Here is a 27,502-nt window from a genome sequence, read left to right as displayed (position 1 = left end):
GGAGGAGGAGGAGGAGCCGGGCGGGAGGAGGAGGAGGAGGAGGAGGAGCCGGGCGGGAGGAGGAGGAGGAGCCGGGCGGGAGGAGGAGGAGGAGGAGGAGGAGCCGGGCGGGAGGAGGAGGAGGAGGAGGAGCCGGGCGGGAGGAGGAGGAGGAGGAGGAGCCGGGCGGGAGGAGGAGCCGGGCGGGAGGAGGAGGAGGAGGAGCCGGGCGGGAGGAGGAGGAGGAGGAGGAGGAGCCGGGCGGGAGGAGGAGGAGGAGGAGGAGGAGCCGGGCGGGAGGAGGAGGAGGAGGAGGAGGAGGAGGAGCCGGGCGGGAGGAGGAGGAGGAGGAGGAGGAGGAGGAGGAGCCGGGCGGGAGGAGGAGGAGGAGGAGGAGCCGGGCGGGAGGAGGAGGAGGAGGAGGAGGAGGAGCCGGGCGGGAGGAGGAGGAGGAGGAGGAGGAGGAGCCGGGCGGGAGGAGGAGCCGGGCGGGAGGAGGAGGAGGAGGAGGAGGAGGAGCCGGGCGGGAGGAGGAGCCGGGCGGGAGGAGGAGGAGGAGGAGGAGGAGGAGGAGGAGGAGGAGCCGGGCGGGAGGAGGAGGAGGAGGAGGAGCCGGGCGGGAGGAGGAGGAGGAGGAGGAGCCGGGCGGGAGGAGGAGGAGGAGGAGGAGCCGGGCGGGAGGAGGAGGAGGAGGAGGAGCCGGGCGGGAGGAGGAGGAGGAGGAGGAGCCGGGCGGGAGGAGGAGGAGGAGGAGGAGCCGGGCGGGAGGAGGAGGAGGAGGAGGAGCCGGGCGGGAGGAGGAGGAGGAGGAGGAGCCGGGCGGGAGGAGGAGGAGGAGGAGGAGCCGGGCGGGAGGAGGAGGAGGAGGAGGAGCCGGGCGGGAGGAGGAGGAGGAGGAGGAGCCGGGCGGGAGGAGGAGGAGGAGGAGGAGCCGGGCGGGAGGAGGAGGAGGAGGAGGAGCCGGGCGGGAGGAGGAGGAGGAGGAGGAGCCGGGCGGGAGGAGGAGGAGGAGGAGGAGGAGGAGCCGGGCGGGAGGAGGAGCCGGGCGGGAGGAGGAGGAGGAGGAGGAGCCGGGCGGGAGGAGGAGCCGGGCGGGAGGAGGAGGAGGAGGAGGAGCCGGGCGGGAGGAGGAGGAGGAGGAGGAGCCGGGCGGGAGGAGGAGGAGGAGGAGGAGCCGGGCGGGAGGAGGAGCCGGGCGGGAGGAGGAGGAGGAGGAGGAGGAGCCGGGCGGGAGGAGGAGGAGGAGGAGGAGCCGGGCGGGAGGAGGAGGAGGAGGAGGAGGCGGGCGGGAGGAGGAGGAGGAGGAGGAGGAGCCGGGCGGGAGGAGGAGGAGGAGGAGGAGGAGCCGGGCGGGAGGAGGAGGAGGAGGAGGAGGAGGAGGAGGAGGAGCCGGGCGGGAGGAGGAGGAGGAGGAGGAGGAGCCGGGCGGGAGGAGGAGGAGGAGGAGGAGGAGCCGGGCGGGAGGAGGAGGAGGAGGAGGAGGAGCCGGGCGGGAGGAGGAGGAGGAGGAGGAGGAGGAGGAGGAGCCGGGCGGGAGGAGGAGGAGGAGGAGCCGGGCGGGAGGAAGAGGAGGAGGAGCCGGGCGGGAGGAGGAGGAGGAGGAGCCGGGCGGGAGGAGGAGGAGGAGGAGCCGGGCGGGAGGAGGAGGAGGAGCCGGGCGGGAGGAGGAGGAGGAGCCGGGCGGGAGGAGGAGGAGGAGCCGGGCGAGAGGAGGAGGAGGGGCAGGGCGAGAGGAGGAGGAGGGGCAGGGCGAGAGGAGGAGGAGGGGCAGGGCGAGAGGAGGAGGAGGGGCAGGGCGGGAAAGGAGGGGCAGGGCGGGAAAGGAGGGGCAGGGCGGGAAAGGAGGGGCAGGGCGGGAAAGGAGGGGCAGGGCGGGAAAGGAGGGGCAGGGCGGGAAAGGAGGGGCAGGGCGGGAAAGGAGGGGCAGGGCGGGAAAGGAGGGGCAGGGCGGGAAAGGAGGGGCAGGGCGGGAAAGGAGGGGCAGGGCGGGAAAGGAGGGGCAGGGCGGGAAAGGAGGGGCAGGGCGGGAAAGGAGGGGCAGGGCGGGAAAGGAGGGGCAGGGCGGGAAAGGAGGGGCAGGGCGGGAAAGGAGGGGCAGGGCGGGAAAGGAGGGGCAGGGCGGGAAAGGAGGGGCAGGGCGGGAAAGGAGGGGCAGGGCGGGAAAGGAGGGGCAGGGCGGGAAAGGAGGGGCAGGGCGGGAAAGGAGGGGCAGGGCGGGAAAGGAGGGGCAGGGCGGGAAAGGAGGGGCAGGGCGGGAAAGGAGGGGCAGGGCGGGAAAGGAGGGGCAGGGCGGGAAAGGAGGGGCAGGGCGGGAAAGGAGGGGCAGGGCGGGAAAGGAGGAGCAGGGCGGGAAAGGAGGAGCAGGGCGGGAAAGGAGGAGCAGGGCGGGAAAGGAGGAGCAGGGCGGGAAAGGAGGAGCAGGGCGGGAAAGGAGGAGCAGGGCGGGAAAGGAGGAGCAGGGCGGGAAAGGAGGAGCAGGGCGGGAAAGGAGGAGCAGGGAGAAAGGATGTGGATGTGGAGGTGGACGTGGAGGAGGAGGAGGATGAGGGAAGAATGGAGGAGGATGTGGAAGGAATGGAGGAGGAGGAGGGGGAGGAGGAGGAGTGATGGAAAAGAGAGGAGGGTGAAAGGAGAGAGAGATAGCTAAAAGGAGGGAGGGAGGGATGGAGGGGGAGAGAGAGAGGTTGGTGTGAGGGAGAGGGGGGAGAGTGTGTGTTAAAGGACATAGAGGGGGGAGGGTGGTCATAGTGGGTGGTGAAGGACATAGAGGCGGGATAAAGTACACCATGGAGAGGGGGTTAAAGGAGAGGAGGAAATAATAGGGGAATTACAGAGTGAAACCAAAATTTGCCATTAGTAACAGATTCCAGTGGATGTAGGTTTCCATAGCTATGCAGTACTGAAGACACTTGCAAAGACAGATTAACATGGAGAGTTGAATCAAACCAGCCTTTATGCTGGAGACCACAAGATGACATGCCAGTACTTTTATTTTCTTTGAAGTGTATTCATCTGTTTCTGATTTGTCATATCATAAAGGTGCAACAGTAATGCTTTGTATTGCATTTAATAAGAAAACTCATATTTTACATAAAGCGTAAAATAACCACCATACCACCAAACACACGAGTGACAGATGTTCATGACATACTGCAAATGCTTTTGTCCTTATTTATCACAGATCAATCATTGGTATTCACAACAGTTAAGCTTTTTATTATTTACATCTACTCACTTTTCTTGGTTGGATCAATTCTATCTGTGTATATGTAATTTAAGACCATTTCGAATGCCTCAGGAACTGCATCACGCAGTCTCACTTCCAGAAGTGGTAAGTCTTTAAATGATACTTGTGTTGTGCCAAAAACCTGCAATCAAGTAAAAATTAATATGTTGGAATATTTAAAATAATTTTTTATGAGGTAATTCCATATTTCAAATGTTAGAACGCAAGTGTATAATACCTAAGCCTGGTGATAGGATTATACTCAAAAAACAAAACTGAATATAAAAATGGTAGTGAATATGTCTGGTGCAAAGAAAATAATGTAAGGAGTAAAGGTAACAAATCAGCAAACAGTAAAGGTGTTGAGCCTTGAAAACTGAATAAGATTGACATACTTGAATAAGAACTGATAGGTAAGGCCAAAGAGGACAGGAGGCAGTGTAATTGGAGGAAAAGGGATACGAACTGTAAGATATCAAGATGATGAAGTAACACACTGATGGAATCAGAAGAGGAGCTAAAGCACATGTTTTTGGGTACTGCAAGAAAGAGTTAGGGGTATGGAATGAAGATAAAAATAGGAAAGACAAAAGTGAAGGGGACAGGCTATAAGGAAGGATTAGTTAACATACTTGTAGACAGAAGAGAGAGAGAATATCATTTCTGTACCTGGTAAGTTTAATGACATGTAGAAGAAGAAATGAGGATGATATATATTGGCCAGAAGGCATTTAAAAATGTGAACCAATTTCCAACAGAAGAATTCTAAGTGAGCTGAGGATAAGATCTGCTAAATTTTATGTCTTGAGCATAGGGATAGTGAATCATGAACCATAAAAAAGGAAGAAGAAAGATATTTATAATGTTTTGAAATGTAGCTATGAAGAATCCTTAAGGTGAAGTGGACAGAAAGACTTAGGAATGAAGAAGTAATGAAGCAAACAGAAGAAGAAATAAGATTATTTAGCAGAGGTCAGAAAGAGGAAAACCCTGGCTGGGACATATACTGCATATGAATTGTCTACAACAAAGAATTATAGAGGCAAAAATTGAAGGAATGGGAGGAAAAGAAAGGAAAAGAATTGGAATGATGGACAAGATTATACATGGATGAACATACAAACAGACAAAGGAAGATGTTCAGAACATTATAGGTGAGCCTTCAGTTGACACCTGTCATAAGACAGATATTAAGAAGAAGAAGAACAGAGCCTGACCAGTCTGCTTTTTTTCTCTAAAATTTTTGTAACACAGAATCCCACAATAACATATTATTGCCACATGAACATGCATTTAAATCAAGTGCTTTCTTAATAAATAAGAAATCGGTACCTATCTACTTTCACAAAACTTACTGAAGGTCCAATTCACTCCCTGCCTTGCCACTAACTGAAATGAAATTCTGTTTATACCTGCATACGAGTAGAGATATGATGGCACATATTTTGAATCAACTCAACTCGTCGGCATGACAGTCCTTGCAGAATCTTGGCATCCTTTATCACCTACCTCCATTCCTCTCTGTCCACAACTTGCCTTAACTCCTGCCTCCCATAGCTTTGAGATACTTCTCCATATCTTCAAGCCACCTTTTTCTGTGTTATCATCATCTTACCCTTCTCTCTTTGGGCTTTCCTACAGACACTTTCTTAACATGAGTTTCTAGCATTCTTCATAAGTGACCAGTCCATCTTACTCCTCCTTGCTAGATTTTCAATACAATATTCATCTGTTCTCACTACTCCACATATTTTTCTCAAAATCTTCCTTTCCCACGTTAATAACCAGTCTCCCTCCTTTCCAATAATCAACCAGCCTTGTGATCCATACATTACTATATGTCATAATACAGTCAAATACATTTTGATTTTTGTATTTCCACTAACATTTCTTGTCTTGAATATATCCTGCAAGGAATAATAGCACTGGTTTCCACTTTCTATCCTTTTTTGAGTTTCTGCAGCTGTGCTATCTCTTCTGTTACAATAGAACTTAGATATTTCAACTTTTTCACTCTTTGGTACTCTTTCCCATTTACTTTTACTGATGTCTCTCCTCTACTCCACCAATATCTCTCACCATCATACACTTTGTTTTACCTACAATCACTTTCAGTCCTAACTTCCATGGTGCTGCCTCCATTGCAGCACAACTATACTTCAAAGCTCTGATATTCCTTGCAATTAATCAGTGTGTGCCGCCACCTGGACATGCTGGTTAAATATTGTTCCCTCTGGGTTTGTTGTCATTTGTTGAATTACCTTCTCTAGTGCTAAGGTAAAGACCAGCACTGACACCACATATCCCTGCTCCAGCCTCCTCCCCTCATAACACCCTTGAGCTCTAACCTTGCAAACTGTTGCTTTCATTGTCATTTTGGTCCACCTCACTAATTTTAGTGAGATTCTAAAATCCTTCAAACTTTGGAGAATCTTATTCGTTTAGGCTGTCATATTGTCACATAGAAGAAGGTGTAATTAGATGAATGACGAACACTAACTTCACTTAACGAAGGTTTATTCACCACTTGCACATACAAGAGCGCGGAGCGAACTGTCTCTGGCCAGAACACACACAGTATATATACATCTAAAAACAAAGATGATGTGACTTACCAAACGAAAGTGCTGGCAGGTCGATAGACACACAAACGAACACAAACATACACACAAAATTCAAGCTTTCGCAACCAATGGTTGCTTCGTCAGGAAAGAGGGAAGGAGAGGAAAAGACGAAAGGATGTGGGTTTTAAGGGAGAGGGAGAGGGTAAGGAGTCATTCCAATCCCGGGAGCGGAAAGACTTACCTTACGGGGAAAAAAGGACAGGTATACATTCGCGCGCGCACACACACACACACACACACACACACACACACACACACACACACACATATCCATCCGCACATACACAGACACACAGTATATATACAGCTACAGAACATTCCAGTACAACGATTCTTGACATTTGTGGATACTTCTAGAATGTACTCGAACCGAATATAGAAATTAAAATTGTACAGTCCAGTTGAGTTTTGAACTCACGACCCTTCATGCAACACTTTAGTATTATAACCACTTCATCACAGTGCTACTCGGCTTCTTCTGCGACATTGCTCCCTCCTTAAGTGAACAGCGTCTCGGTGTTACATCCTCCTAGTCCGGGAACAAGTCATCGGTCCTGCATACTCAGACTCTTCATGACAGATTCTTGCCCTGGCGGAGATCTTCTTACAAGGAAACCTCCCCATCGCACCCCCCTCAGATTTAGTTATAAGTTGGCACAGTGGATAGGCCTTGAAAAACTGAACACAGATCAATCGAGAAACAGGAAGAAGTTGTGTGGAACTATGAAAAATATACGAACTGAGTAGTCCTTGCGGAAGATAAGCAACGTCAAGGATGGTGTTAGCTCAGGAGCGTCGTGGTCCTGTGGTTAGCGTGAGCAGCTGCAGAACGAGAGGTCCTTGGTTCAAGTCCTCCCCCGAGTGAAAAGTTTAATTTTTTAATTCAGACAATTATCAAAGTTCAGGCACTAACACATAATCAACTTCGCTCCCCAAAATTCCAGTACATGTTCAGATTTGCTAGGACATATGCAGGATTTGACGGTCTGCACGCGGAAAAATTTGAAAACATTAAAAACATATGTTTTGACAGAGCACAGGGAAAACTGTGCGACTGTGAAACTGTTGCATTCATTTGTGGCAGTTCATGTCACAAACACTAATGTTTTCATCACTTTTTTGGGAGTGATTATCACATCCACAAGAAAACCTAAAGCGGGCAAGGTAGAAGAATCTTTTTACCCATTCGCCAAGTGTACAAGTTAGGTGGGTCAACAACATATTTCTGTCACATACACATGCCGTCACCAGTGTCGTATAGAATATATCAGATGTGTTTTCCTGTGGAGGAATCGGTTGACCTATGACCTTGCGATCAAATGTTTTCGGTTCCCATTGGAGAGGCACGTCCTTTTGTCTACTAATCGCACGATTTTGCAGTGCAGTCGCAAAACACAGACACTAAACTTATTAAAGTGAACAGAGACGTCAATGAACAAACGGACAGATCATAACTTTGCGAAAATAAAGAAAGTAAACTTTTCACTCGAGGGAAGACTTGAACCTAGGATCTCTCGTTCCGCAGCTGCTCACGCTAACCACCGGACCACGGCGCTTCTGAGCTCACACTATCTATGATGTTGCCTATCTTGCGCATGGACTACTCAGTTTGTATATTTTGCTTTTTTCATAGTTCCACACAACTTCTTCCTGTCTTCTCGACTGATCTGTGTTCTGTTTTTCAAGGCCTATCCACTGTGCAAACTTATAAATAAACCTGAGGTGGGTGCGATGGGGAGGTTCTCTTGTTAGAACTTCTTTTGCGGCTACACTCTTTGTCACCTTTCCGCATGTTGCCTGTCGTTAGACCTTCAAATTTACCCTCGGTTTCAGGATCCTTATAGGGCTTCATTCGAAGGACGTAGACCGTACCTCTGATCTTTCGTCATCTTCCGTCGGGGTAGAAATCTTCGACTTTGTAAGTAACATCAGGCAACTGTCTTACAACCTTACAAGGTCCACAGTAGCACCTAAGGAGATTCTCAGAGAGATCAACCTTCCGAACAGGAGTGAAGATCCAGACGAGGTCACCAGGCTGGTATACAACAGGGCACTGGCTCGTGTCATACCTTTCGCGATTGTTTTCTTGAGCCTGCAGCGTGCGGAGTCGAGCTAACTGCTGAGCTTCCTCAGCTCTGGTTAACACCTGGCCGATGTAGTCATCGTCCACGTCATCAGGATTTAACAGAAACAGTGTCCATCATCGTAGTCGCCTCACACCCACGCACCAGGGAAAATGGCATAAATCCTGTGGTGTAATGTAGGCAAATGTCACGAAAGGTAGCACCTCATCCCAGTTGCACTGCTCAACATTGGCGAATATTGATAGCATGTTTGCCAAGGTCTTATTAAGGCATTCAGTAAGCCCATTAGTTTGCGGATGGTAGGCAGTCGTCATGTGATGAGTAATGTTGCACCAACGGTTTATGTCTGTCACAACAATCCATTGAAAAACTTTCCCTTGATCCGTAATTAACGACCTTGGGCCACCGTGTTTTAATACAAAGTCTTCAACAATGAATTTAGCTACCTCGAATGCTTCGGCTGTTTTCACGGCTTTTGTAATGGCATAGTGTGTCAGATAATCAGTGCAAACAATAATCCATTGATTGCCATTAGCAGACATTGGAAATCGTCCAAGGTCAGTCCGAACATGCTGGAAATGCGTTTCAGCTGGTGGAATTGGTATGAGTCGGCCAGGTGGTTTCTGAGGAACTGCCATTCTCCTCTGGCACACTTAACAGTGTGACACATAGTGATGGACTCTCCTAAAGAAACCTGGTCCGAAAAATCTCTTGCGGATCCTATCACATGTCTTAATAAACCTACATGCCCAGCCTCAGGTGTGTCAGGGAATATCTGTAGAACATCTAAGCCCATGTGTTTAGGAATCACTGGTAGCCTCCACAGGAATCTTTCGTGCAAAGTAATCCATTAACAGCATTAAATTGTCCTTTCACATCCTCTGACCAATTTACGGCAAGCATAATTTGAGATACCTTGGCGTCCTTCTTCTGCTCAGCTGAGAGATCCTAGAGTGCAGCGAGACAGTCACTATCTTCATCAAAGTCTTGAGTCTTGATGGTCTTCCTCAGGGTTTCTTGAGAGACAGTCAGCATCCTGTTGTTTTCTTCCACTTTTGTACACTATGGTAATGTCATACTCTTGAAGACGTAGTGCCCATCTGGCAAGTCATCCTGTTGGATCCTTAAGACCTGTCAACCAACAAAGTGAATGATGGTCTGTAACAACTGTGAATGGCCTTCCATAGAGATACTGCCGAAACTTGCACATGGCCCAGATCACAGCAAGACATTCTCTTTCTGTAGCTGAGTAGTTTTTCTCGGCTTTTGTAAGTGTCCTAGAAGCATAGGCTATAACCTTCTCTTTTCCACCCATAATTTGCACCAGAGCAGCACCGATCCCATACCTGCTGGCAACTGTGTGTAGTTCTGTAGGTGCTCTCTCACCACACAGACCAAGTACAGGGTCAGTCGTCACAGCTTTTCACAGCACATCAAAAGAATCTTGTTGAGCGCCACCCTAGATAAATTTAGCATCAGCTTTCAACAACTCTTGGAGTGACCTGGCCTTGACACAAAAGTCTTTGATAAAACAACGGTATAAGAACATAACCCAAGGAAGCTTCTCACATCTCTAATACTTTTAGGAATAAGAAATTCCGTTATAGATCTCACCTTTTCTGGGTCTGGCAGCACACCTTCGTTTGACACAAGGTGTCCAAGTGTTTCGATTTCTTTTGCTCCAAAGAGACACTTTCTTGGATTAAGTTTCAGTCCGCCTTGTTGGAGACACTTAAGAACGGCCCTCAATCTTTTTATGTGTTCATCAAATGTCTCTGAGAACACTATAATGTCATCTAAATAACAAAGACACATCTTCCACTTCAGATGACTTAGAAGATTATCCATCATCTGTTCAAAAGTTGCTGGTGCACTACATAAACCAAACGACATTACCTTAAACTCATACAGGCCCTCAGGGGTGATGAATGCAGTTTTCTCACGATCAGCCTCATCTACTTCAATATGCCAGAATCCTGAGTACATGTCCATGGTTGAGAAAAACTTAGCCCCCTTCAGACAATCTAGTGTATCGTCACTTCGTGGAAGAGGGTAAACGTCCTTTTCAGTTATCTTAGTAAGCTTCCTGTAATCAACACAAAAGTGCCAACTGCCATCCTTTTTCCTGACGAGGACCACTGGTGATGACCAAGGGCTCTGCGAAGGCTGAATGATGTCATTCTTCTTCATTTTCTCTACCTTGTTGCGAATTATTCAACATTCCACTGCTGACACATGGTATGCTCTCTGGCTTATTGGTTGATGGTCTTCCGTGCTAATCCGGTGCTTCTCCATCGATTTGTCTAATTTGCTCTTCACCTGTGGATTGAAGCATTCAGAGTACTCTTGAAGAATGGCAAGTAGCTTCTTCTGTTGCTCCTTAGTGAGGTCTGGTGATAGTCGAGCTAGAAGATTTTGTCTCATCATGGCAGCACTAGTTTTGCCCACAGACTCGGCATGGGAGGTTTCTATGATGCTCAGCTTTTCTTCAGTTAACGGCTCTGCGTTTGCTACACCCATGCATCTTGGAAGGATCTGTGGTTCTCGGTCACAGTTAACTATCCACAATTCACCAAATCTGTTCTTAAATGAGACAACAGAGGCTGGGATGACCAACTTATTCTTCAGTGATATGCTTCTCTTACATTCCACTACAAGATCCATGGGTTGATGCATCGTATGGCACGTGATAGTTACCTTTCTAGCGCTGACTGCAGGAATGATTACTTCATCCAGCACACAGTCTCAACACACTCGAATGCGCGTCTTCCTGTCCACAGTATCTCATCTTGTCTAGAATAATCTTAGAGCAACCACAATCTATAATTGCCTAGAAGCTTTCAAAAAGTCCCATCCAAGAATGACGTCGTGACTATACTCTTGTAAGACGATGAATTCTATGGGTTGTGTATGGCCACTTACATCCTCATGAATGACATTTTCCTGTACGTTTTACATATTTCCCATTAGCCGTCTTCAGCAGAGATGTTTAGCTATCGATGAATAAGGTTTTCTGCAATTGGCAATGGTACTTCTCCGAAATAACTGAATACGATGCTCCAGAGTCCACAAGAGCTTGGGCTGGTTGGCCATCCATGAGGATATCTATGTCATTTCCTATCATTTTTGTAGTGATTGATGGCAGAGGATTTCTCTCTTCGGTGGCCTTACCTCCAAGGAAGGTCGCACCCTTTAGTTTTCCATGTTGCGGCAGCTAGGTGATCAGCTGGAGCTTCTAAACAGCGATGGAGACCTTGATTGGTGTGTTGGGGAGTGTTCTCTCCAGTGGTTAGCTTGCGGCGATGGTGACCTACATCGTCCTGCACCCGCATCATCTTATTCATCTTTGTCGTCCCGGAGTTGGCATCAGCTAAGATCAGTCTGCTGTCTTCTGGCACCAGCATCATCAAATATTTGCTGCCTTTCTTGACAATAGCGCGCCACATGTCACGGTCGTCTGCAGTGGAAACATACTGGTTGGTTAACCTGGATCCTCCAGATGTCAGTCTTCCTGTTCCTCATGTGGCACTGTAGGAACGTAGCTCCGCCTGGGTCTCGACTTTTTCACCGTTTTAAAGGGAAATGAAGGACGAGAGATTGGGTTCAATGTCTGTTCCACTTCCTCCCTTATAACCTCTTGAAGCAGCTCGGTTTTTTGCTCGCCATGCAATCCAAGTGCCTTCTGAACTTCCTCTCTCACTATCTGACTAAGATCACTTGTGAAATCAGTTGCTTCCTTTATCACAGACATCGATACGACATTTGGAAGCCATTCAAACTTCTTGCACGTAATTCACTGTCTCACTGGCACAATTTTATGAAGTCGTCTGCTGTCGAGACCTCCCTCAGGAGTAGGGCTTGACAAATGTCCTCAGCAACGCCCTTCATGAGATGTGCAACCTTCTCTTCCTCTTTGATTCTAGGATCCACTGTTTTACACAGCTCCAAGACGTCTTGAATGTAGGATGCTGTAGATTATCCTGGACGCTGTGCCCTGCACTTTAATTTATCTTCAGCCTTGCACTTCTGTCGTCGTCTGTCTCCAAAATACTTGTGCATTTCCACCTGGAATACTTCCCAGCTTGTGAACTGCTACTCATTCTCATACCATTGCTTGGCAGTGCACTCCAAGTAGAAAAATATGTTAGCCAAACACACTGTGTCATCCCATTTGTTAAATCTGGCTATATGCTCATATACCTTCAGACACTTGTTTGGATCTTGGCCATCGTCACCAGAGAACCTGGAAGGATGTCTCGTGTGGTGGCACACAGTTGCTGTCATTGTAACATCCTCTTCTTCGTCTGTCTCCAATAGATTGCAATCTGTTGAATACGGCTCAAACTCGGGTTTCTCGCCACATAAATGGTGACTGTCCTGGCCTGATGGGAGCCACTGTGTCGTCGATATGAGTGCTATCACAAGTTCCAATACCCAGTGCCTCCACCAGAATAATGTCACGTAGAAGAAGGTGTAATTAGATGAATGACAGACACCAACTTCACATAATGATGGTTTATTCAGCACTTGCACGTACAAGAGTGCAGAGCGAATTACCTCCGGCCAGAACACGTAACGTATATAATACAGCTACAGAACATTCCACTACAATGATTCTTGATATTTGTGGATACTTCTATAATGTACTCGAACTCAATACAGAAATTAAAACTGTACAGTCCAAGTGAGTTTTGAACGCACAACCCTTCATGCAACACTTTAGTATCATAACCACTACACCACGGTGCTACTCGGCTTCTTTTGGGACAGTATGCTTGTTTAAAAGCAACATACAACTGATGCAGTTGCTTGTCATATTCATAAAATTTCTCTAGCACTTGTCTAAAAGAAATATTTGTCCTAAATCCAGCCTGATAAACCTCCCAGTACTGGTTCCATCCGGTATTCTAGCCAAGAGGTTAAAATCTCACTAAACACCTTACACATTGTAACTTAGAGTGTGATCCCAGAGTAATCCTGCACTCTGCTTTATCATCTTTCTTACGTAATGGGCAGATTATTCCCACATTCCAATCCTCTACCATTTCTTCCTTTATCCATATTTCCTTTATTAATTCATGAACAGCCATCTTATTTCCCCCAAATTTTAATAATAATGCCATCTTCTCCTGTTGTTTTATTATTCTTTAAGTTTTTAATCGTGTTCTTCACTTCATCTACGTCTAGTGGTTCAGCTTCCTGCTCTTCTGTTTTTAATTCCAATTCCAGATTCAATTTCTTCTCTTCCTCATTCAAGATTTTGGATTTTGTTCTCTGCCCCCCCCCCTGCCCCCCCCCCCCCCCCCCCCCGCTTTCCATCAAGGACCTTGGAAAAATATTCTTGTCATCTTCCCAAAACTTTGCTTGTATCTCCAATCAGGCTTCCCCTCTTTACCCTTACACAAAACTGGAAGACTGCTCTTGGTTGGAATCCTCTCTTCATTTCTCTATATCTTTCACAGAAAATTATCATCTCTCTATTTTCCTCCTTTGACACTGTCTTTGCTTCACCCTACGTAACTTATCTGCTCTTTTATTCTTCTCTATATAGTCTCCCACAGCTAGTCACCTTCCCTTTTGCTGCATTCTTTGTCTTGTTACATTTCTTTCTTCCATTACCAGTGAGCATTTCTCATTGAACCACTTCGATATTCTGCCTCCCCAGCATTTATTACGTGGCTACACAGATGGCTGTTTTTAGTATCCCTCCATTTGGTGACCACATCCCCTTCCTTCCACGTGCTCTTTCTTGTCTCAATAATCTCTTCTAATTTCTTCTTGTATTCTTCCCGATTTAAATTAATTTGTAGACTTTCTATAGTGTGTTTCACTTTTTCCCCTACTCTTTTTGTTTCTTGCGATATTTATCTACTGTCTATATATGATCCACATTAAGTAATGATCTGTGTCTCCGTATGCCACTCTACAGCTAGTAACTCCCATAAGATCTGATGTATGCCGTTTATCTACAATCACATGGTCTATATGGTTTCTTCTAATTCCATCTGGCAACACCCACGTAAATTTCTTAACATCCTTTCCTTTGATGCCTTGTGCTTGTTATCATTTTCTTGCCGTTGATGAAGTCTATCAGCCTTAGTCCATTATTATTACTGAATTCATGCAGGCTTTCTTTTCCTATTGTGTTTGTAGACTTTGCCTTTTTTTGCATTCAGATGCCAAGGATCATTTCTGTGTCCTGCCTTTGAACTTTGCTCATTTCTGCCTTCAGTCTGGAGTAAAATGCATTCTTCTCATCTCACTCTGTTCCTCCATAGTGGCAGATGCTCATACCATTGTAACATTGGAGAATTTTTCTCTTAATCTCCAAGTACACAACCTGTCTTTAACTGCTTTGAAACTAATTGTATCTGCCTTCACTGAGCTATGTATGAGAAAGCCTGTACCATGATGCCTGTATCTCTTCCACTATACATCCGCACATGTTTCCCCAATGCAACCATTCCCTATGCTTTCCATCATATTTCTTGTGGTGCAGCTATTTTCACTCTACCCTTACCCATTTCCTCTCTAATTTCCTGCAATTTTCCAGGTGTCTTAAGTATCTTCACATTTGAGGTGGCTATAATCATATAAATTTTCCTTCTCATTAACTTGTGTCATCATGAGACATGGCTCATCTGACTCCTCTGTTGAGGCCTCTCTGGCTTGGGTAATCCTGTCAGCAACACACCCTCAACTTCAATGAAGCATGTAAACCCTCCTGCCTGGCACTGAAGATGCCTTCCATAAGGCTGTCTCTCATGGAAGAGATACAGGGTGCTTAAAAAAGAATGACTTTATTTCAAAACTCCATATTTATCGATAAAAACAAAAATGCGATGGGCTGCAAAATACTCACAAATGCTCTTTGTGTCCACCAGCAGCACGAACAACACAGCTAAATTCATCACAATGTATCTGCTTTCACATAAGTTACGATGGCTGCTGGTCTGTTATCCACTTTGTCTCTGTCATGAGGTAACGGGGAGATGAACACACTTTCATTCACATATAATCACCCGAAGAAGAAGGGGGGGGGGGCATCGCATTTGGTCATGTCTGGTGATCTTTGAGGCCAAGAATTCAGGGCACTGTCTCAGGGTCCTGTGTGCCCTATCCAGCACTGAGGCAGTGTGTCACAGAGAAACTGACATATGTCGTCGTGCCAGTGTTTTGGAGCTCCATCCTGTTGGAAAATGAAGTAGTTCATTCCGGTCACTGTGTTTTCCTCAAAAAAAAAAAAAAAAAAAAAAAAAAGGAATCGTACACCTTTTTATGAGAAATGGTACAAAACACATTCACTTTAGGATAATCTCTTTCATGCTCAATAGTGTCATGAGGGTTCTGGAATACCCACATGTGCATGTTATGTTGGTTTACTTTACAACTAACATGAAATGTTGCTTCATAAAAGAAAATTAACCATGGTAAAAACGTATCACCTCCTAAGTCCTCTAGCAGGGAATTACTGCAGTCAACCCATTTCCTTTTGTCGCTAACCCGAAGAGCTTGCACTAATTGTAGTCTGTATAGTTTATAGACCAAACAATGCCTTAACATTCGCCAGAAAATCGTTTAAGGCACTGCCAGTTCTCTGCTAGCATGACGAGTAGACTTTCGTGGGTTCTGCTCAAACGTTTGCCTAATTCTGTCCACCGTGTCATCAGAAGCACGAGATTGACCCGGACTCTTACCTTTGCACAAGCATTCTGTCTCTTCAAATTGGTGATACCAATGATGAAAGATTTTTTTGGGAGCAGGAGGATCAATGCCAAAATGCTGACAAAAAGTACAGTGGACAAGCACACTGGCTCCCTCTTTCCACACTACACTCTTTGTAGTGGATGCCATCTTACTTTTGACTGACTGAAAACTGAGAAGATGCACTGATTTATGTCTATTAGCGATTTTCTGAAACTGAAGGCCATGCCCATCGAAACAACCCATATTTCCTTGCCAGCATGTCCCAGTTTTTGTATCTATTAACATCTAAAATCAGGTCACTCATTTTGAAATACACTGTATTTTGACTGCTCAACCACAGCAGGCCATTGTCGGTTGTCATCACCTGCTGTTGCTATCACCCCATGGTGGAAGACTAATGTACATCTTTTTCAGCACCAGAACCATGATATCATTCAGTTTTACATACTCTTCCTGATTACAATTACTGGGTTATTTAGCATTTTCTATGGCCCACCTGAATAGTCACATTACAGCTTGTGGCTACCAGTACTTGAGTTTTATCAAATAGAATCCGGCAGTCTCATGGATGCAAAGTACATTCTGCAATAGCTGATCTGTCTGTTTCTCCCCTTCTACAGTTGCCCTTTGTTCTTATATTCATTTTTCGACTATTCTGTTGTTAGTACCCATATAAAAATCTCCACAACTATACATAATATTGTAAATTTGTGTTTTTTCAATGGTTTGCAAGCTGCCTTGACTGACTTTAGGTGTTCCTGTATCTTCCAGGTGGGTTTGTAGATTACAGTGATAATCTGTTACATCAAGTTCCTTTCTATGCAGTCAGTACTGGCAAGAAAACCTAGGCTTTCAAAAATATCTGTACATCACTGTAATCTTTTTGTGGTTGTCTTAACGCTTGTGTGTCTCAGTGGACGAACATCCATTCTTGATCACTGCACTGGTACAACATTCCAATTTTGCGTCTGGCAGTTCTAGTTGACATATGATCCTGGCTCTATCAGTTAATGATTTTATAACACCCTGCTTTTGTTGTAGGCGGTAATTTGAATTCTGGTGTAAATAACAGCATATGTGCGTGGGTTTCCTGGATATCATGTGACATAAGCTACCACCCTCTTCCTTGAAGACTAGTGTATCAAGAAGATGTAATCTTCTATGTACCTTCTCTTCCATAGTAAACTGAAACATCAGATCAATCTCATTCAGATGTGCATGAAAATGATATAGTTCCTCTCTGCTGCATTTCCACAACCACATATTGTTGGCAGTTTCTCGAATTACTCCATGTAAAAACTTGCAATCACCAGGCTGAAGGCACACCCCATAGCTATGCCACGAGTCTGTTCACAGAACCTAATGTTCTATTTGTAGTATATGATCATGATACAATACTTGAATAGTTAAGCAGGCAAAATTCGATTCAACTGTTCTAACACAACCTCATTAAGCAAAACTGTGGTAAACAGTGATAGCACATAAAAACTAACAACCATGTCCTCTGATGAACGACTATGCCATTTAATTTACTAATGAAATGTGCCACATTCTTGATGTAAATTTTATTGGCTCACATGTGGTCCTAGTAGTGTTGTCAAGAGTTTAGCACTGGAATGGGTGGGTGAACCAATTCAGTTGTGCTACCACCACAACTTTATGGGCTGCTGAAAACTCATAAAAAACATATTCCATTGATTTGTCAATATATTTGATTATGTGAGATGGGATGCGGCATTCATAGTTGCTTCCAACAGATCAGATTGTTAATACAGTTTTTTACTTGGAGGCTATGAGAAAATTGCGTAACTGTGTGCTGAAAAAAGGCTCAATCTATGGCACATGATAAACTGGTTCTGCCACCATGACAATTCTCAGTCACATACCCCTTTCAGAGTGTCCCTTTCTAGCCAGAAACTGCGTGACGTGACTACTTTACCCTACACAGCTTACTCATCTGATCTGCAATGATGAACTAAAACATTACATCCACCTGCTTAATAGCATGTTGGTACACTTTGAAATGCAATATGGCAGTTATTCTGTGTGGCATGTATTCACGAAGTCCTTGGTTGGCTTCCGGAGATACGTGGCACAAGATGTGTATGCACAGATCACACAATTACTATAAATTAAGCATCAATAGTTTGTGGGTGTGGAGTCGATTCCTGATAACATTCCAGATTTATTGCATTGGGTCCAGATCAGGCAAATCTGATGGCCAAGAAATCAACATGAGTTTGCAATCATATTCCTCAAACCACTGTAGCATGATCCTAGCATTGGAAACTGGACAGTTATACTGCTGGAAAATGACATCACACTTGGGTAGACATCAAGCATTAAGGGATGCACATAATCCACAGCTGTCCAGTGCCTTTGGTTACTATCTGGATGTCCGCCATAGCTTAACACTACCTCCATCGGCCTTTGGTGTATGCTTCAAGCAGCTGTTCGTTTGGATGATGGAGTATTTGGATTTACCATTGACCAGTTGTAACAAGAAACATCATTCATCTGACAAGGTGATATGTTTCCAGTGATCCATGGTCCATTATCAGTTATATTGTGCCCACTGCAATTACAAATTGGGTCAACATGAAATTACAAGAAATACCATATATATCTTCACTATCAGAGGGTCTAAAGTTATTTACAAGAGTTAAAACAACATCTGGTGTGACCTCTGTTAAAAGGAATTTATCGTTCAGGGTGTAGTCTACATTCTACATCTACATTGTACATTTATACTCCGCAAGCCACCCAACGGTGTGTGGCGGAGGGAGTCATCTAGTGTGGAGACCCACATTCAACAATGTACACCGAATGATGTGCTCCAATACACTTGAGCCTGCACCAATATTATACGATGCCACAGACCACCACCTATCCCATTTTACAGAGCTGCCAAGCATCAAATCTCCACATTCTGTGACGAAGAGTGAATATCCAACACCTTGCCACTGTCCTTCAATCCGTTTCCATACATGCTGATGACAGTAGCATGCAAACAGCTTCTCCATTTCTGGGATGCTTGTTCCCAGGGGCAGGGACATAACAATTTTCTCTTTGTCAAAACCGCTGATGTTAGAGGATTTACCCATTTGCAGCCCCTATCATCACTGGAATGATTCCCCATCCTCTCTGTTCTGTTTATATCCTTTCCTTACCACGTCACATGCCAATAATGCTGCCAGGTGGCATTCATTTCTGACAATGGGTAGTGGTCATAATGTTCTGGCTCACTGGTGTAGTTCCGTGTAGTTTCTTGTGCTTGCATCTGAATACAGGCATGAGAGGACATTGATTTGGTTATGGGTAAGTGGACTAGGAAAGAATGAGGTAAGAGCTGTTAATAGTCACTGTATAAGAATATAAAAAATGTTTGCAACAATGGATTCACAGATTGGTCAGATATGCTGTATATAATGGAAACTACTTCTAAGTTAATAGGATAGTCACGCAATTCCAACTCTGTTGGCACCAGGATCAGCAACTCGATGTATTGTAAAAGAAGATCTATTATGTACAGTCAAACATTACAGTTGTAGGAATGTTCTACAAGATTTAGTACACTACTGTAATTTGTTCACACAAAATGCTCAAAAAATTATTTATGTAACCAAACATTTTGTATTTCATGTTTTGTTGATAACACTGTACCTTCTAATGTAGGCAATTATTTGAGAATGAAAGAAAATGTTCGAAACTAGTCAACAATAAAAATATTATTTCAATCTGACAGAAACCTTAATTAATAAGTTACTGGAAAGATAAGTTTTGTAAAAAAATTAAAATACATAGCCTATAAAAAAATACCCTTTTCCTTTTTTATCCCCACCTTATTTATTCAGTACACAAGAGTTGTTACCTTTTCAAGGTGTTTGTCACGGGCTTCACGAGCCTGTCTGATACGGGCCCTCAGCCACTGGGAACGTGCAGCTACCATTGCAAGGTGAGCAGGAATCTTCACTTCTTCTGTCCCAACAACAAACTCAACATCACAAAACTGTCGACTTTCTAGCAGCTTACCAAAGTCTTCATGAAGTGTACACTTCGGGTAACATGAGAACTGTAAGCAAATAAATTACATTAATGGAGAAATTTAGCACTAATAGAATATACATGACTGTATTTGCATTAAACAAAAATATTTGATACCTTTCATAATTATTTCCCCGTCAGTCAACAGATACATTCACCCTGTAGTCACATTTTTAGAATGTTAGTTTATGGAACAATATTATTATTATTATTATTATTATTATTCTTTCTTTCTTTTCTCAGACAATATGTCTGGTCAAAAATGGAAAGTGACGCGGACCTTGATCAAGTGTGACTTCCTTTTAACTGTAGGGTATATGTTATATTGCATTTAGGAACTTTCGGGTGATTGAACATGTAACAATAATTACGGACTTCTGTAGTTGTATATATAAGTTTGGATGTAGCTGTATTGCATTGATGTACTGGTGGATATTGTGTGGTATGACTCCTGTAGTTGATAGTATAATTGGTGTAATGTCAACTTTATCCTGATGCCACATGTCCTTGACTTCCTCAGCCAGTTGGACGTATTTTTCAATTTTTTCTCCTGTTTTCTTTTGTATATTTGTTGTATTGGGTATGGATATTTCGATTAGTTGTGTTAATTTCTTCTTTTTATTGGTGAGTATGATGTCAGGTTTGTTATGTGGTGTTGTTTTATCTGATATAATGGTTCTGTTCCAGTATAATTTGTATTCATCATTCTCCAGTACATTTTGTGGTGCATACTTGTATGTAGGAACGTGTTGTTTTATAAGTTTATGTTGTAAGGCAAGCTGTTGATGTATTATTTTTGCTACTTTGTCATGTCTTCTGGGGTATTCTGTATTTGCTAGTATTGCAATCCGCTTGTGATGTGATTTACTGTTTCTATTTGTTGTTTGCAAAGTCTGCATTTATCTGTTGTGGTATTGGGATCTTTAATAATATGCTTGCAGTAGTATCTGGTGTTTATTGTTTGATCCTGTATTGCAATCATGAATCCTTCAGTCTCACTGTATATATTGCCTTTTCTTAGCCACGTGTTGGATGCATCTTGATCGATGTGTGGCTGTGTTAGATAATACGGGTGCTTGCCATGTAGTGTTTTCTTTTTCCAATTTACTTTCTTCGTATCTGTTGATGTTATGTGATCTAGAAGGTTGTAGAAGTGGTTATGAAATTGCAGTGGTGTAGCTGATGTATTTATATGAGTGATTGATTTGTGTATTTTGCTAGTTTCTGCTCGTTCTAGAAAGAATTTTCTTAAATTGTCTACCTGTCCATAATGTAGGTTTTTTATGTCGATAAATCCCCTTCCTCCTTCCTTTCTGCTTAATGTGAATCTTTCTGTTGCTGAATGTATGTGATGTATTCTATATTTGTGGCATTGTGAACGTGTAAGTGTATTGAGTCTGTGTTACTCCATTTCACTACTCCAAATGAGTAGGTCAATATTGGTATAGCATAAGTATTTATAGCTTTTGTCTTGTTTCTTGCTGTCAATTCTGTTTTCAGTATTTTTGTTAGTCTTTGTCTATATTTTTCTTTTAGTTCTTCTTTAATATTTGTATTATCTATTCCTATTTTTTGTCTGTATCCTAGATATTTATAGGCATCTGTTTTTTCCATTGCTTCTATGCAGTCGCTGTGGTTATCCAATATGTAATCATCTTGTTTAGTGTGTTTTCCCTTGACTATGCTATTTTCTTACATTTGTCTGTTCCAAAAGCCATATGTATATCATTGCTGAATACTTCTGTTATCTTTAGTAATTGGTTGAGTTATTGATTTGTTGCTGCCAGTAGTTTTAGATCATCCATGTATAGCAAATGTGTGATTTTGTGTTGGTATGTTCCAGTAATATTGTATCCATAATTTGTATTATTTAGCATGTTGGGTAGTGGGTTCAGAGCAAGGCAGAACCAGAAAGGACTTAATTAGTCTCCTTGGTATATTCCACACTTAATCTGTATTGGCTGTGATGTGATATTATATGAATTTGTTTGTATATTAAGTGTGGTTTTCCAATTTTTCATTACTATGTTTAGGAACTGTATCAATTTAGGATCTACTTTGTATATTTCCAATATTTGTAGTAACCATGAGTGGGGTACACTATCAAAAGCTTTTTGGTAATCAATGTATGCGTAGTGTAGTGACCTTTGTTTAGTTTTAGCTTGATATGTCACCTCTGCATCTATTATCAGTTGCTCTTTACATCCTCGTGCTCCTTTGCAACAGCCATTTTGTTCTTCATTTATAATTTTGTTCTGTGTTGTATGTGTTATTAATTTCTGTGTAATGACTGAAGTTAATATTTTGTATATTGTTGGCACGCATGTTATGGGGCGATATTTAGCTGGGTTTGCTGTGTCTGCTTGATCTTTAGGTTTCAGATAAGTTATTCCACGTGTAAGTGTATCAGGGAATGTGTATGGGTCTGCAATGTAACCTCAACCACCTCTCATTGCACACAAACCCAGTCTCTCCCATCTACTCAATCTCCCACTTCCAGCTCCACTCCCTCCAAAAGCTCAAAATTCCGATCAACACAATCTGGCACCACAACACCCTAATTCAGTAGTTAACCTTTCCTCCAAACCTCTCTCCCAATCCGAAACCTCTGTCCTATCCAAAGGCCTCACCTTCAGCCCCACTCCCAGATTCAATCAAACAGCCCTAGTCAAAGATTTACTGTCCTACACTCGTACTCTCTGCTGGAAGTATCACTTTGCCACGAAGAAAATTGATCCTAATCCTACCCCTAATGATCCAACTCCCCAAGACACTATCCAAATTGAACCCTGCCTAGAACAGTTCCGTCCTCCGTCACAGCGGGACCCACCTCCTCTTCCTCAAAATCACCCTCTCCAAACCTTCCAGGAATTTCTGACTTCCAGCCTTGCCTCTCAATCCTTCTTAAAAAACCTTAATCCTACTCCCAACATCACCACTGTTGAAGCTCAGGCTATCCGTGATCTGAAGGCTGACCGGTCCATCGTCATTCTTCCGGCGGACAAGGGTTCGACGACCGTGGTACTTTATCGTCGGGAGTATGTGGCTGAGGGACTGCGTCAGCTTTCAGGCAACACCACATACAAAGTTTGCCAAGGTAATCCCATCCCTGATGTCCAGGCAGAGCTTCAAGGAATCCTCAGAACCTTAGGCCCCCTACAAAACCTTTCACCTGACTCCATCAACCTCCTGACCCCACCGACACCCCGCACCCCTACCTTCTACCTTCTTCCTAAAATTCACAAACCCAATCATCCCGGCCGCCCCATTGTAGCTGGTTACCAAGCCCCCAACAGAACGTATCTCTGCCTACGTAGATCAACACCTTCAACCCATTACATGCAGTCTCCCATCCTTCATCAAAGACACCAACCACTTTCTCGAACGCCTGGAATCCTTACCCAATCCGTTACCTCCAGAAACCATCCTTGTAACCATTGATGCCACTTCCTTATACACAAATATCCCGCACGTCCAGGGCCTCGCTGCGATGGAGCACTTCCTTTCACGCCGATCACCTGCCACCCTACCTAAAACCTCTTTCCTCATTACCTTAGCCAGCTTCATCCTGACCCACAACTTCTTCACTTTTGAAAACCAGACATACCAACAATTAAAGGGAACAGCCATGGGCACCAGGATGGCCCCCTCGTACGCCAACCTATTCATGGGTCGCTTAGAGGAAGCCTTCTTGGTTACCCAGGCCTGCCAACCCAAAGTTTGGTACAGATTTATTGATGACATCTTCATGATCTGGACTCACAGTGAAGAAGAACTCCAGAATTTCCTCTCCAACCTCAACTCCTTTGGTTCCATCAGATTCATCTGGTCCTACTCCAAATCCCATGCCACTTTCCTTGATGTTGACCTTCACCTGTCCAATGGCCAGCTTCACACGTCCGTCCACATCAAACCCACCAACAAGCAACAGTACCTCCATTACGACAGCTGCCACCCATTCCACATCAAACGGTCCCTTCCCTACAGCCTAGGTCTTCGTGGCAAACGAATCTGCTCCAGTCCGGAATCCCTGAAGCATTACACCAACGACCTGACAACAGCTTTCGCATCCCGCAACTACCCTCCCGACCTGGTACAGAAGCAAATAACCAGAGCCACTTCCTCATCCTCTCAAACCCAGAACCTCCCACAGAAGAACCACAAAAGTGCCCCACTTATGACAGGATACTTTCCGGGACTGGATCAGATTTTGAATGTGGCTCTCCAGCAGGGATACAACGTCCTCAAATCCTGCCCTGAAATGAGATCCATCCTTCATGAAATCCTCCCCACTCCACCAAGAGTGTCTTTTCGCCGTCCACCTATCCTTTGTAACCTCTTAGTTCATCCCTATGAAATCCCCAAACCACCTTCCCTACCCTCTGGCTCCTACCCTTGTAACCGCCCCCGGTGTAAAACCTGTCCCATGCACCCTCCCACCACCACCTACTCCAGTCCTGTAACCCGGAAGGTGTACACAATCAAAGGCAGAGCCACGTGTGAAACCACCCACGTGATCTACCAACTGACCTGCCTACACTGTGATGCATTCTATGTGGGAATGACCAGCAACAAACTGTCCATTCGCATGAATGGACACAGGCAGACAGTGTTTGTTGGTAATGAGGATCACCCTGTGGCTAAACATGCCTTGGTGCACGACCAGCACATCTTGGCGCAGTGTTACACCGTCCGGGTTATCTGGATACTTCCTACTAACACCAACCTATCCGAACTCCGGAGATGGGAACTTGCTCTTCAATATATCCTCTCCTCCCGTTATCCACCAGGCCTCAATCTCCGCTAATTTCAAGTTGCCGCCACTCATACCTCACCTGTCATTCAACAACATCTTTGCCTCTGCACTTCTGCCTTGACTGACATCTCTGCCCAAACTCTTTGTCTTTAAATATGTCTGCTTGTGTCTGTATATGTGTGGATGGATATGTGTGTGTGTGCGAGTGTATACCCGTCCTTTTTTCCCCCTAAGGTAAGTCTTTCCGCTCCCGGGACTGGAATGACTCCTTACCCTCTCCCTTAAAACCCACATCCTTTCGTCTTTCCCTCTCCTTCCCTCTTTCCTGATGAGGCAACAGTTTGTTGCGAAAGCTTGAATTTTGTGTGTATGTTTGTGTTCGTTTGTGTGTCTGCCGACCTGCCAGCACTTTCATTTGGTAACTCACATCATCTTTGTTTTTAGGTATGTTAAATAATTTAGTTAGATGTGAATGTGTAGAGGTGAACTTCTTTAGCCAGAAATTTGGTATTTTATCTTTTCCAGGGGCTTTCCAATTGTGAGTAGAATTAATTGCTTGGGTGACTTCATGTTGCAAAATTATCACTTCAGGCATCCGCAGTATCATCTTGTATGTGTCTGTTTCTGCTTGTATCCACCGTGCATGCATGTTATGTTGTACCGGGTTTGACCATATGTTGCTCCAGAAGTGTTCCATGTCTGTTATGCTTGGTGGGTTGTCTATTTTAATGTGTGTGTTATCTATTGTCTGGTAAAATTTCTTTTGGTTTGTGTTGAATGTTTGGTTTTGTTTCCTTCTATTTTCACTCTTTTTTTGTATTTTCTAAGTCGTTTGGCCAGGTGGTCTATGTAAGAATGGTCTAATGTCTGTATTTGTGTCTTTGTATTCTATATATGTCAACTGAAATTTCTCTTCTATATCTAACATGTGTGTCACTTTGTGTTCTATTTGTGCTTGTTCTGGTGGCTGTCTTAAGATTTCGTTTTCCTCTGATTGTTTAATTGATGCGTGTTGGTCTTTGTTTGTTTGCTCTGGGATGTTTGAGTCCATTACTGTATTTTCTTCTTCTTCTGATTGCACATTATTTTGTTCCAGTATTTGTTGTACTTGTTGTTTGATGTTTTCTAATTCTGACTGGGGTATCCTGTTATTTTTTATTATTACATGGATCTGATCAGCTAGTCGTCGTTCTGTCAAAAATTTTAATTCTGGGTATCTGGTAATAAATGTTGTGTATACTTGTGATCTGTATCCAGTTTTGTTGGTTCCTAGGTTTGCTGCTTGGTAATAACGGAACATGAGGTGTCGATTAACTTCATCTGACCATCTCATCCTCTGTCTTTGTTTTCCTTCTAGGGTGGTTGCAGGAAGCATATCCTGCAAAACACCTCTATTTGGATTTAAATCATTTTTCAGTTGGCTAGCAGTGGCGTTACCATTGTGGGCGGGCATAGGGTTCAAGCATCGTCCCCGACCATTATTATTATTATTATTATTATTATTATTATTATTATTTTTGGGAACTACCCCCATGTACTGTCAATTTCATATGACGTGAATCTCTGCCATTAAAAATTTTCCTGAAATCCAACTAATCTTGCCCCTACCATAACAGTGGGTGATTATTTGTTATTAACGAGGCATAAAGAAGGAAACGGACCTAAATTATACAAGACCCTGAACCAAAAATTCATCGATTCTTTCAGGGGGAGACACAAGTACTTACAGATCTGTGTAGCCAAGATGAGGACAGAGTACAGCAGTAAGCAGCTAGAACTTAACCAACTGGTATCAGTTGTGGAGGCAGTGGTGAGTTACATAACAGGAAATTTTTTTGTGTAAATTCAAAACATAAAAAAACTGTACTTAAGAACCATGCTTGTCTATCATAGGGTATTTTTCAGTCTGGCCATTAACCATAACAAAGATCAGAGCACAGCTGAATAATGTATACTATTAATCATCGCACACTGGCTTTTGCCCAAATGAGTTTTAACATGTGGCCTCACTAATCCAACAATATGATCAATAATGACTGCAGAGTGGATGGGGACATGGTACTTGGATCATGCAACAATAAAGATCAATTGCTTGGTCACGTAAATCAAGTTTTCTTTTACAAGGGTAATAAACAGTCACAGCCTGATGATAAAACACTTTTTTGAGAAAATTTTCTGTTAGCAATGTCTTTTAGATCAATGAACTCTGTCCAACATTTTTTTCCAATTAATAGATTCCATTGCTAAAATATTATTCCGAAAGGCCTAGAAATTGCTGTGACAGCCTCTTCATTGGAATCTATATATTTCACAATGGCAAGTTTATTTAGATGTGGACTGGCTGGAAGTCATAATGTCAAATTTGGTAAAGAAGATGGATGGTTCCAGCAATTCATACTTCAGGCATCTCAGTTTCCCCATGACAAGAAACCTGTGTGGGCAGATGCATTAATCTGAAGGAAGACAATTCTCTTTATTTTTGCAATTCAGACTTATTTTCACATATATTTTCATCTAGACCACCCTCAAAATTTGTGCGATATTCTCCAATAACTGTTTCATCCTTTGCAAAGTAATAAATATGAATAACGCCTTTTGTGCCTCTGAAAATGAATGGCATAACCCTTGCACCATATGAAATCTATAAATCAACTGTTTGTTTTTTAATGCAAGGCCAGGAGTTTCCACACACTACCTTGATTGTGCTTCCATATCTAGTATGAAGTGATTGACTCATATCAACCACAGACTCAAATGAGCGTAAAAAAAATTAGTTGGGTTCTTTTTAAAATGCCCCAAATATTCCTAGGAAATTTGTTTTCATATTGACAATTGGGCAGCTTTTAGAAAAATGTGGGTACTTCAAGCAGAAGGCTTTTTCACACCGAAATATGCTATAGTCTTCCTAGATTACGGTGTCAGTTACTATGTACACCTCTGACTGCAAATTGCCCAATACCATTTTACTCTTTCTTGATGCTTTCATAGTTCCTGTTTACTTATGTTACTGTGAACATGTAAATGGAGAAATATTCTTGGCCAGTGGTCCTGCAAAGGAACGTCATCTTCTATATGAAGGTTT

The 27,502-nt window shown here is 43.9% G+C and overlaps 1 protein-coding gene across 2 annotated transcripts in view; it reads right to left on the bottom strand.

Moving 5' to 3' along the window:
- LOC126101556 (leucine-zipper-like transcriptional regulator 1) overlaps positions 1-27,502 on the bottom strand; it is a 137,210-nt gene that overhangs the window by 54,579 nt on the left and 55,129 nt on the right. For both annotated transcript variants that reach the window (XM_049912193.1, XM_049912194.1), the window contains exons 9-10: positions 19,492-19,692; positions 3,215-3,347 (exon numbers count right to left, since the gene is read on the bottom strand). In XM_049912193.1, coding sequence (XP_049768150.1) covers positions 3,215-3,347; positions 19,492-19,692 — 334 coding nt within the window. The remainder of the gene's footprint in view (positions 1-3,214; positions 3,348-19,491; positions 19,693-27,502) is intronic.

The sequence above is a fragment of the Schistocerca cancellata genome, chromosome 9 (assembly GCF_023864275.1).
Source record: "Schistocerca cancellata isolate TAMUIC-IGC-003103 chromosome 9, iqSchCanc2.1, whole genome shotgun sequence".
In the NCBI taxonomy this organism is placed as follows: Eukaryota; Metazoa; Arthropoda; class Insecta; order Orthoptera; family Acrididae; genus Schistocerca; species Schistocerca cancellata.
The sequence above is the reverse complement of the archived record's forward strand: the minus strand, read 5'-3'. Positions and strand labels throughout refer to the sequence as shown.